This window comes from Sciurus vulgaris (genome assembly GCF_902686455.1).
Source record: "Sciurus vulgaris genome assembly, chromosome: 5".
Classification (NCBI taxonomy): domain Eukaryota; kingdom Metazoa; phylum Chordata; class Mammalia; order Rodentia; family Sciuridae; genus Sciurus; species Sciurus vulgaris.
Genome location: NC_136465.1, coordinates 175529504 through 175541865, shown reverse-complemented (window position 1 = coordinate 175541865; position 12362 = coordinate 175529504). Strand labels below are relative to the sequence as shown.

Genomic DNA, 12362 nt, shown 5'->3' with positions numbered 1-12362 from the left:
AGGTGGAGGCGAGGTGCTGCCCACAGGTGTACAAAGCTAATGAATGCGGGCAGCCGAGCCACCAGGACAGTGCAGGAAGGGGACCGACACAAAGGCCAGGGGCAGCATCCAGCACTCACCAGCAACCTGAGGCTGGAGCCAGGGAGGGCAGAGGCGGGATGCAAGGGTCTCAAGCCGGGCCTTCCCCCTTCCCTGCTGACCCGCTCCCCAGAGGACTACCAGCAGCTGATAGAAGACATCGTTCGCGACGGGCGGCTGTATGCCTCAGAGAACCACCAGGAAATTTTGAAAGTGAGTTTATTGGAAGGGAATCCACATGACTCTGGGGGAGTGGACTGGGCCCTCCCTGCCCCGCCCTGCCCCCACCCTGCCCAGCAGAAGTGAGGTGGGAGGGGATGGCAAGGGAGGAGGAGGAGGGCCTGGGTCAGGGGCCCTGGCACAGAGACTGGGTCTGGTGTGTCTACCCCCTCAGAGCAAGAGGCCTAAACCAAGCTGACTCCTGAGGAGATGGGGACCAGTACCCAGGGACAAGGCTTTGGGCAGGTCCCTTGCCTGGCATTCTCAACTTCACCGTCCTCATTTAGAGATGAGGGTAGTTGGACAGGGTGGTATCTTAAGATCTGGAATCCACCCATGTCCCTTCTGCTCTTGGGACTGAACCCCCTCCGAGTCCTCTTGCGGCCTTGAGAGACAGAGCCACGTTCTCACAGAGGGGAGGCTGCAGCTGTCTCACAGCAGGCACTGGCCAGAGGCCCAGGGACCCTGTTCTTACGGAATGAGGCCAGACCTGAGTATCTGCTTGGGCTGGTGTCAAGGACAAGAGTGGAGCTAGGGCCATGTCCACCTGTCTGACCCTTGTCAGGTGTCACTGTGACTGCGATAAGGGGGGTCTGCAGAGTGTTGTCATCACCTTGAGGCTTCCAGGCCCATGCCTCGTGAGCCTTGTACACACAGTAGGTGTCTGTCAGTCATGAGGCTTGCTCTGGCTTCTGATGTCCTCAGACCACCACACAGTCTAGGCGGAAACCAGAGACGCACCCTGGCCCCTCCACAGTCCATGTGGCAGACAGCGCCCCACTCCCTCCTCACCCTGCTGCAGCCCCGCTCCTGCCTCAGCTCCCCTGCAGCTGGGAGCACCTACCAGAACTGGGAGTGTCCCAGGGCTGCTCTTAGGACATGGGGATCCCCCTCAGGACTACCTACCTGTTCTCACTGTACCCCGAGGTGCCTGTCCTCTGGGCAGCCTTCCTGGACCTCCCTGAGTGGGTCACACATGTCACAGACCCTCAGAGTCCCCACGTGCCACTTCTTCATGGCCCCTGCGAGCACTGCACTTTGGATTTGTTTTCATGACTGTTTGGTCCTGGCCCCCCCTGTGGGAGGGGGCTGTAGGGTTTCATGCTCCACAGTCGGGGCCCAGCATGGAGCCCTGACACACAGGACCAGAGCCAGGAGCATCATTTCTCAAGGGCACAGGTGCATGGGTGAAAAACGTGTGGTGTGTGTTATGTGCATGGTAAATTGTACGTGCGTGTGTGTGAGGTGCATGTGTGTGTGATGTGTGTGATGAATTGTGTGTGTGTGTGTGTGTGTGTGTGTGTGTGTGGTCATGTGAGAGAGATTGAGTGTGTCTGAACAGGTCAAACCCAAGCAGCAAACAGGGCCAGAGGCACTAAGACGATGAGCTTCCAGGCCCAAGAGCTGGAGGTCACCATTTGCAGAGGCCTTGCAGGAACCAGGCTCCTGGACCTCTGCCAGGAGCCAGCCCTCTGGGCCTGTCCTCAAGGATGCTGCAGCCAAGTCTCACATCCACCCTCAGCTCCTCCTTCCTGGCTGGCCAGTGATGGCATCAGACAGTAGATTACACCTGCTCCTCCAGAGGCCACTCAGGGAGGAGCTAGGTGCCACCTGGACCCACACTGGAGATATCCTGAGCCCTGTGGGGCCAGGCTCTGCTGGGGCACACCAGGGCTTCACTGCAGCCCTCAGGGGGGATCCTGACCCTGCTGTACAGGGGCCACCTCGAGGTGTAGAGCAGCCGAGGACTTTCCAGGCTTAGGAGCTAGCAGCCAGGGAGCTGTGAACTCAAGCTGCATCTGTGGCGCGAAGCCTGTGCTCTCTCCTCAGCTCTCTGGTTTTCAGAGTGTGATGTCAACAGATGCTCTTAATAAAAGCATTCACACCAGCAGACTACTTAAAACCCAATTACGTGGGGCTGGGGGTGTGGCTCGGTGACAGAGCGCGTGCCCGTGTGCACAAGGCCCTGGGTTCCCCCTCCAGCACAACAAAACAATAAACAAAAAATGTCAAAAGAAAAGGGAAAAACCAAAACAATCACACTATTAAAACCAAAAGACTATTTGTAGTAAAGAGGTCTGGGGGTCCTGAATCCCCACCGCCCCCCAGGCCCCAGTGGAGTGAGCCGGCCCCTCTCCCACCTCACCGCACGGTGTCTTTCAGGACAAGAAGCTGGTCAAGGCCCTCTTCGACGTGCTGGCACACCCCCAGAACTACTTCAAGTACACAGCCCAGGAGTCCAAGGAGATGTTCCCTCGGTCTTTCATCCGACTGCTGCGTTCCAAAGTGTCCCGGTTTCTGCGGCCCTACAAATAAGGCTCAGAGCCGTGCTGGGGATGGCCGGGAGCCAGAGGGGAAGGACAGCCCCTTCCCTCTGTGGTGGGGGCTGAAGGGCAGCTCCGTGGCCTCCTCATTGCCCAGGAGCCCAAGACGCGTGCACTTCAGGAAGGCCGTCAGCCCCGGGAGGGCAAGGCCGAGCTGGCCCTGTGGGACAGTGCTTCTGAAGCCCTTTGCCCTTCGCCTCTCATCCCCAGACACCAGCAGCGCTTCTCCTGAGCCGGCTCTGGTGGACACTGCCTGGGCCAGGGCGGGCCACGGGGAGCAAGGAGCATGTGCCTCTGCCTGATGCTTTGGGAGAGAGGAGAGTGGCACTGTTCCCCAGAGGCTCTGCACGGCTTGGCCACTCACCCACAGGAAGCCAGGCCAGGGAAGGAAGGCACATGGAGGCACTGTCTCCGAGGTGACAAGCTGTCAGCATGTTCAGGGCTGCCACCTGCCACTCTGCAGCCAAGGCACAGGACACAGTGCTGTGTCACTGGGCTCCAAGGACTCTGTGATGGATGGAACAGAGCTGCTAAGGCAGGAAGCTGGAGGTCTGTGCTTTCCCTGAATAGACAGCTACTAAGTACTATATATATATGTATAAATATAAATATAAAAAAAATATATATATATATATACTTCTACTTGTGGGTACTTTAGGGAAGTTCTCTTTAGCAGCTGTAAACACTCAGTGGCGTCACTGTCCCTGCAGCACTCGCCCCTCTGTGTAGGAGGTGGGAGCCGCGGGGCTGGCACAGCACAGGCCTCCCTAGACACGCTCGTGAATATGAACTAGGAAACTGGGCTCCGATGCTGTGTTGGAGGGCTGGCCCTCTCCCAGTCCCCTCACAGTGACCTCACTGCCCTTGACAGGACACAGTAGAGGGCAGCCTCCTCTTGGACCGCTGCAGGGGGCGGCTAGCTTCCAGCCATAAACTTAGGAAGGGGCCTGCGGCCATGACCTTGGGTTCCGAACTGTACCTGCAGGCCACCAGGAAACAAGACCATCCTGCCCTGAGGCCTGTCCAAGAGCCGTGGCCCACTCCTGACTTTGGGGAGGAACGCAAAGGCCCAGGGAAGCCACGGGTGACCCCGAGGCAGAGGCAGCCTGGGGTTGCAAGGCCTGGCTTCAGTGCAGCTCCCACCGTGGGCCTGCTGCCTCCCTTTCAGTCTCTCCTCAAGGCTGCATTATGTCCCACCTGCCAGGAAACGGGAGCCAGCTGAGACCTCCAGCACCCAGGGTCTGCGAGGCCTCGCCCACTCGTCACACTACCTGCTGCCAGCAATAGGACAAGCAGAGGAAGTGTTCTGTATTTTTCAGGTTAACAAATATTAAAATTCCCAGGAACATGGGAGAATCTTAAGATGAACTCCAACCACCGATGCCAAGTGGCCTTAGGTCTCTGGTCCCCAGCCTGGCCTGGCGGGTAAGAGGTGAGCAGTTGGAGAAACACGCAACACAGGACTGTGGACACACAGGCCAGCGAGCAAAGTCTCAAGATCCAAGGCTGCTGACGGGAAGCCAGAGCATGGCACATTCTCCAGTCCAAAGCAAGGCTTGGAGCGCAGGCACGCGTCGGCACCATGACCCACGCTGCAGAGCTGCGTCTCCAACTGGGCTGACACTGCTGGCAGTGCCATCTCTCCTCAAGTCAACCCCGATTTGTGGAGAGAGGCAGGTGGTCTGACCAGCCCTGCTGGGTACTGCACCACCCCTGGGTGGTCACTGTCCCTGCGGGCCAGTCTTGGTTTCCAGAAGGAAGCCTCCCTCCCTTTGTGAGGCCATCAGTCACCCCCAGAAATGAGAGACAGCCGTCCTAGGCACAGGGAGTGGTCTGTCCTCGTTATTGGGGTTCTCTAAGGAAATGGACATATTAGAGGGGACAAGTTACAGGAATTGGCTCACAGATATGGAGGCTTAGAAGGTCCACGTAGAACTCTCTGCAAGCCAGAGAGCCAAGAGAGCCTGCAGCAGGATGCAGGCTGAGCACAAAGCCTTGAAGCTGTGGGCAGGTGCAGGCCTGGAGTCCAAGGCCCCAGAGCCAGAAACACCAGTGTTAGGGACCAAAGGAGATGGACACCCAGCTCCAAGAGAGCCAGTTTGCCCTCCCTCCATTTCTTTGTCCTGTTGGGCTCCTTGGACCATCAGAAAATGCCACCCACACTGGACAGGGTCTGATTCACTCAGCCTACCTGATGCATGGGCTCATCTTCCCTGGAAACACCCCAGCAGGCCACAGAGAGCACTTCGGTTACCTGGGACTTGCCCTAGCAGACAACCGACACACGCAGTCAACCATTGCACTTCTCAAAGCGTCCCCCTTAATTCTCAGAAACCAGGGAGGAAAAGCAAGAGCCCTCAGCTCCCCTGAGTTCTTCCTGCAGCTGCAAAGTCAATTCTGGCAGCTGCCACTCGCATGCCCACTAGGCCACCCCCATCTCATGCTCCAGGGCTCTCACTGCCCAGTGTCCCCAGGGTGAGCAGGACAGGGCAGGGGCAATGCAGGCCCCTCCTCCTTCTCACCATCGAGCCCATGTTTACCTTTCATCCCCTAAAGAGGAGAACAGCCAGTCAGCCCCAGCTTACCAGCGGCGCTCAGGCACCACCCTGCCCTCCCTGTAACACTGCCGCCCCTCACCATTGGGATGTCCTCAAGTCCAGGTTGGGTCTGCCCTGACTCCACACTGGCCCCACACAGGAACTCTGGGTCACAGCTGTTACACCCAAAGCCAGCCGTGGTCCTCATGCCCTGGTATTCCCAGGGAGACCTTCCAGGAGGCCGGCCACATCTCCTCGAGCTCAAGTGCTGCGCCAGCGATAACCAGGCTGACACGTGGTGACACCGCGCTTGCTTCACGGTGGAGGTACAGGGGAGACATGGGCACGAGGACTGGGCCCAGGCAGGGCAGATGTATGTGCTGAGGCCTGAAGGACGGAAGCCGAGGGCAGGAGTGCCGGAGGCTCCCATGCTGTCAAGGAGAAGCCAGCACGGCCCATTCCTGGACTCTGGCCTTGAGCAGCCTCTGATCCTGCATCGCTGGCCACTTAGTGAATTCCCAACAACCACACTGCGCCCTCTGCTCCCACGGAACAGGACCCAGGAACAGCTTCCAGAAGCAAGAGCCCTTCCACTTGGTGATGACTGAAAGGGAGACCTGGCTCCTCCAGTTTCCTCCGAGCTTCACTCAGCGCCTGGCGAACCTCGGGGAGGATGTGAGTGGGCTCCCCAGAAGGTGGTCAGGTGGAACCCAGGAGTGGGGGCACCCCTTTCAGTCCTGGCTTCTCCTTGCACTCAGCTTCAGAGAAATGTGCTGAGGAAGGGAAAGAAATCTGTGTGACCCTCCATCAGGGGGTGTCGTGGGAACGACCAGGGGTGCCTGCAGGGAGGGGGCCTCGTCTGCTGCCCATAATTAGACCGCTTCTTGTCCCAGGTCTTCTCTTCCCTGCACCAGAGCCTGGCAGCCACAGTGTGCTTCTCCTGCCTCAGCTTTGGGCTGCATCCCCTCTTAAGGGGCAAAGTCAGCCGTGCCGCCTCGCCCCACTCCCCTCACCCAACACAGGGCACACTGGCCCGTGGCGAGGACAACTTTCTCAAACTCCGGCCCCTGCAAGAACAGCTTTCCCAGCAACCCCATCCTACACACACCCAGGCTGCAGGGCCCAAGCTGGAGGACTTGGCCAGTGCTCCTCCTGCCGTCCATTGGCTTGAGACATGCAGATAAAGTAGAACTGATATATGGGCCAGAAAGCCCTGGGCCAAGGAGGCCAGGTTTGAACAGCTTCAGAGGGACCCTGCTGCGCCACCTCTGACGGGCAGTGTCCCAGTGAACCGTGCTGGCGCTTCTTGGAGCTGCAGCCCACCTGGGCTTTTCCAGGGAAGGAAGCCCAGACTATTGGAGCTGCAGCACCAGGGGCTGTGCAGTGACCCTTGGGGACACAAGTGTTATTCCAGTGTCCCCACCTTCCCCGCAGAAACAAGGCATGAAGGCTGGGTCCTTTGGCAGGCACTTCCCGGGTACCTGCCACGTGCTGGGCTCCTAGAAAGACAGGGAACCACACAGACACAGAGCTGCAGCCACCACTGACCTCGCCTGCAGCCCAGCCCAGGAAGACTGGGGCCTTTCTTTTCCCCCAGGGGCCCCAGATACTTGACCTCCTCCGTTCCCTGCCTGGCAAACTCCTTTCATAGCAAGGCCCCTTCGCTTCACCAAAGACACCAAGGTGGCAGCCCAGCCCTTCCAAACAAGGTGACGACACCCAAGTGAGGTCATTCAGAGCCAAGGCCAGAGGACTCGCCGTGAGTGGGAAACGCCCGCGGGACACTCAGGACACAGCAAGCAGGCTCCTCTGCCCCTGCGGCGCCCACAGACCACCAGCCCCTCCAGAGTGAGTCCCAAGAGAGCCCAGCTGACTCGGGCTCAGCATGCGCCCCTCCCAGCACGCTGCTCAGGCAGCCCCCGTGCAGTGGACCCTTGCTCCCCCACAGCCCCTGGTGCCAGCGTGCGGCTCCTGAGCGAGTCCTTTGAAATCATCTGTACTCCCCAGTTTCAACCGGAAGAAGTGACGGAGGCGCCGAAAACGTCCACTCAGGGCCTCCTGCCTACAGGTGCTGAGCCCAACGCTGTTCCTTCCACAGGGACCGTCCCTTCAGCCCTTCAAGGCGGGCTGGGCTCGACCTGTTCCTCAGGTGGGACGCCAGGACTCTGGGAGACCAAGGGACACCCCCAAGATGAGTCAGATTTTCACGCAGTGGAGGTCAAACCCACGCCCGCGGAAGCCAGGCCTGTCGGGTGCAGGAAATGCCTCTGCGGCATGACGCTGAGCGCAAGCTCACCAGCTGGAGCCGGCGGGGTCAGCCTGGCAGTGGGAGAGGGGACATGAGGGTCGAGGCGCACAGGCAGGCGGAGGCTCGACCTGGGTTCCCTCCTCCTTACCAAGCACTGAGCACTCTTCAGAGGCGAGGGGACGGGCACTCACCATTCAGACGCCTGGCCTCTCGGGAGGTGGTGGCAGGCCCGGAGGTCCCCGGGCGGCTGAAGAGAGCACCACCGTGCCCAGCAGGGCTGGAGGACACCTGCCAGGAAGCGCGGACGCCGAGCACCTGGGCCGCAGCGCTCTGCGGACAGCCACGGAAGCTGCCTGCTGTGCCCACCTTCCCCCGGGCTTCTGTGAAGGTGCCGTCCCAGACAAGCCCGTGGCTGTGGTCTGTCCGCCTGTGAGGGTGACAGCGCCGTCCCAGCCAGTGTCCCTCAGGCGCCTCAGATACTCAAAGCTGTTCTCCACCACCTTCCCCACATGCATGTAATCAAACGTCTGTGAAAATCGCTTTATAATAAACAAAAAGTAACCTCAGTATTGCTCTTTTCTCTTACTCATTGGAGGCCATGGCAGTGGTGGTGGGGGGGCAACTGGAATCAGAAAGGAAAAATCAAGAAATTGCGTGGCTCTGTTGACAGCTGGAAGCGAAGGGGCTCCAGCGCCCTCCAAGGGCCAGGCGGGCACTGCAGGCCTGCGTGTGGGCAAGCAGAGGGCCCGTCGGGTGCACGGGCTCCAGATGAGCCGCCAGGACTGACAGTTCCCCTCATGACTCGCGCTTTGCTCTTCGATACAGGGGCTCTGATCCCCATGACCTGGGAATCTGCCCCCCAGGTTAGATGCCTGATGCTCTGTGTGCACCTCTGAGAACACGGCCAGGGCTTTCACCAGACGCTAGGAGACATCCCCACTCCCACAGAGGCTGGCGATGACCGCTCTCCTCAAAAACAGCACCCCAGACATCGCGCACGCAACAGGAGGAAAGAAGTTCCATAAAACACCAAGGATGTGCTAGATGAGCCATAGGATGAACTTTGGCTCCTTCCTGGTTTAACAGCATGGTTTAAAGTCTGAGGAGGGATAGGGGTGTGGCTCAGGGGCAGAGCGTCATGCTTAGCATGTGTAAGACCCTGGGTGCCATGGCCAGGACCACAAAAAGAGTTCAAGACTTCTCCACATTTACCCAAAGAATGGAAAGAAGGCACCTGAACAAGCAGCTGTACACCGTGTTTATCCACAACTTTATTCACAATAGCCAAAGGGTAGAAACAGCTCAAATGTCCATTGACAGATGAATGGATAAACAGAGTGGTCAATCCATACAAAGGAACATTATTCAGCCTTAAAAAGGAATGAAATTCTGACACATGCTACAACATGGGGAACCTTAAGGAATTACGTTCAGTAGAATAAGCCAGATGCAAGAGGACAATTCCTATATATTCCACTTAGATGCCTACAGTAGTCAAATCCATAGAGACAGAGAGCGTAGCCAGGCTGGGTGGTGCACACCTGTAATCCCAGTGACTCAGGAGGCTGAGGTGGGAGGATGGCCAGACTGCGCGACTTAGCGAGACCCTTTCTAAAAATAAAACATAAAAAGGGCTGGGGGTATGATTAAGTGGGAGAGCACCCCTGTGTTTAACAACAGTAGCACAAATAAAAAGGAAGAAGAGAATGGTGGTCCCCAGGGGCTGGGGGAGAAAACGGGAGTTGGTGTTTAATGGGTGCAGTTTCAGTTTGAAAGAGAGAAAAAGTTCTACGGAGAGATGGAAGTGACAGTAGTCTGATCATGTGTAATGCCACTGAACTGTATTGTTTTTTAATTGCTAAAATGATAAGTTTTATATCATGTCTATTTTACCATAATTAAAAGAAAGTTGCAGCAAGGAGCACTGACGTCCTGTCTAAGCACACGGCACAGCAGACATTTCTACCCCAGTTCTTCAAAGGCCCTTGAGGACAGGAGCAGAAGATGAGGCCTCCGCAGACCGGACAGCGGGTTGCGGCAGCCCAACCTCGTGGGCTAGCATGGACTAACCCATTCCTCCAGGTCCCAAAATGCAGTGAACCAAATTCCACGTGCCGCAGAGATTCGGGGCTTCACCTCTGGTCAGTTTAGGACCAACCTGTTTCATGTTATGATATTTCTGAACCTTCTCTAAATGCTGAGGGCTCAGTGGCAAATAAATTGTGGATGCCAACGGTTGCCTTTCTATCCATTTTAGGATTAGGAGATTAAATACAGAATATATTTGGACAAATAAAATTCACATTTTAAAGCAACTCTTATCAAACATGCATACTCCTGGGGCTGGGGAGATAGCTCAGTCGGTAGAGCACTTGCCTTGCAAGCATGAGGCCCTGGGTTCAATCCCCAGCACCGCCAAAAAAAAAAAAAAGGCTACCAAATGCCTAGAAAACCTAACTTACCAAACAACACAATAAGAAATAGAAACTTAGATTAATCTTATAGCTAACAATTGAATCTGCAATTTAAAATCTTTCCATAACTATAAATGGATAAGCAAGTGGTTAAAAGTGGCCAAAATCCTTCTACAGAAAAGCATGGAAGGACAACTCAGAGCAGATATCACATGTCACTGAAGTCCAGAGAAGTTGAGACAGTGTGAGTCTGTGCACACTGAACACAACTGGTCCTGGAGACAGCCACACACACGTTTTGGACAACAGCTGTGGCACTGCAGGGCACTAAGGAAGAATTCACTTTTTAACAAATGGGAGAGATGGGAAAATTCCTTATCTACATGTCAGAAAAAATAGTATTGGGCCTTCATCTCATACTTACATGCAATACATTTCAAACGCATTAAGACTTAAAGAAACACTTTAAAAACTTGTTCAAAAAGGACTGGCATTTTGGCTCAATGGTAGAGCACCTGCCTAGCACGTGTGAGGCACTGGGTTCAATCCTTAGCACCACATAAAAAAATAAAGTTTAAAAAAGAATAACGTTTTGGGCTGGGGAGATAGCTCAGTTGGTAGAGTGCTTGCCTTGCAAGCACAAGGCCCTGAGTTCAATCCCCAGCACCACAAAAAATAAAAGATAAAAAAAAAAAAAAAAAGTTGCATTTTCAAACAAATTGTGCAGAAAGAGCCAAGAGAATAAACTTCTGCTCTTACAGTTGGAAAGTTTTCTTTGCAATGAGGGTCTCAAACTCAGAGTCCCATGCGTGCTGGGAAAGCACCCTACCACTAAGCCATATACCCCACCTACTCTGGGATTTCTTAAGCAAGACATTAAAAAAAATACCAACGATGAAAACGAAGATAAATTGAACCATGTTAAAATTTCAAAGTTCTGTTCTTCAAGACACCATAAAGGGAAAAGAGATGGTCAAGCTGGGAGAAGTTATTTACAACATGCATAACTAATAAAGGATCAGTATCCACAATACATAAAGAATCCCTGCAAAGCAATAAGGAGCAAGGGAAACTGGCAATTAAAAATGAACAAAAGACAGTTACAGGCCTTTCACAGAATAAGAAGATGGGGGACTGGGACTGGGTCTCAGTGGTGCAGAATGTGTCTAGTACTGTGAGGCACTGGATTTGACCCTCAGCACCACATAAGAAATGAAATAAAGTCATTATTTAAAAAAACAGTTTAAAAAAAGAAAAAGGGATAAAAAGGTGCCCAATCTCATTAACAATAATGGAAATACACATTACAACAAAAAAGAGATACCATGGTGGCACCAGGTGGGCAAAAATTAAGTCTGAAATAAGGATCAGACAGGATGTGACTCAATTCACTAAAGAATCTCTTTTTTAAAAAAATTTGCCAGAAAACATACAAGAATACTCATAGCCTCATGTTTGTAAGAACAAAAAGCTTCAATAACCTGCCAGTGGGGGACTGCAGCCCAACCACACAATTAAATGTTACATAGCAGCAAAAAGTAACTTACTATAGTCCCATCAGCAACCAGGATAGACCTTTAAGACAGGAAAGACCAGGACATCTGCTCTCACCACTGAACTGGAAGTATGAGCCAGGATAACTGGGTGAGAAAAAAAAAGAGAAAAGTTATAGGTTGGAAAGAAAGTGAAGCTCTATTTGCAGGTGGCCTGATCTTGTATATAGAAGATACTAAGGAATCCATAAAAAGGTATTAGAGATAATGAAATCAGTTCTGTTACAAGACATAAGAGCAATGCAGAAAAATCCCCATTGTGAATGAATAATCAGAAAGTAAAATACTCCATTTATAATGGCATCAAAAAGAACAAGTTTAACAGAACAAGTACAAAACTTGTTCAATGAAAACCACAAAAGGCCATTGAAAGAAATTCAAGAAGATCTTTGTTCTTGGCTTGGAAGGTTGAGTATCAGGATGGCAAGAGTCCCCCAAATGACCTATGCAGTCAATGCAATCCCTATTTCTGGCTGGCGATATGCAGACATTGACACTCATATCCTAGAATTCATATGGAAATATGAGGTATGCAGAATAGTCAAAACAATCTCGAAAACAAACTAACAAAGGTGAAGAACTTAGTTGGGTGTGGAGGCGCATGCCTGTGATTCCAGCGACTTGGGAAATTGAGGCAGAAGAATTTCAAGTTCAAGGCCAGCCTCAGCACCTTAGTGAAACCCTGTCTCAAGATCCAAGTTTTTTAAAAAAGGACTGAGGGTGCGGATCAGCAGTGGAGTGCTGGTCTAAGCCTGAGTGAGACCGTGGCCCTGGGTTCCATCCCCAGTGTGACAGAAACAGAACAAAAAGTAAAAAGGTGATCCACAAAACGGGAGAAAATCTTTGCAAATCATATATCCGCTAAGGGTCTGGTATCCTGAATATATGATTTACAATTCAATAATAGGACAAATAACCTGATTCTATTTTGGGGGGGAAGGGGTACCAGGGATTGAACTCAGGGGCACTTGACCACTGAGCCACATCCC

At 53.6% G+C, this 12362-nt stretch overlaps 1 protein-coding gene across 3 annotated transcripts in view; it reads left to right on the top strand.

Annotated features, from left to right (window-relative positions):
• The window catches only part of SCUBE1 (signal peptide, CUB domain and EGF like domain containing 1), a 126083-nt gene extending 120248 nt beyond the window's left edge, over positions 1-5835 (top strand). For all 3 annotated transcript variants that reach the window (XM_079143295.1, XM_079143294.1, XM_079143296.1), the window contains 2 exons: positions 212-291; positions 2461-5835. In XM_079143295.1, coding sequence (XP_078999421.1) covers positions 212-291; positions 2461-2613 — 233 coding nt within the window. In that variant the 3' untranslated portion in view covers positions 2614-5835. The remainder of the gene's footprint in view (positions 1-211; positions 292-2460) is intronic.
• Positions 5836-12362: the final 6527 nt, after the last annotated feature.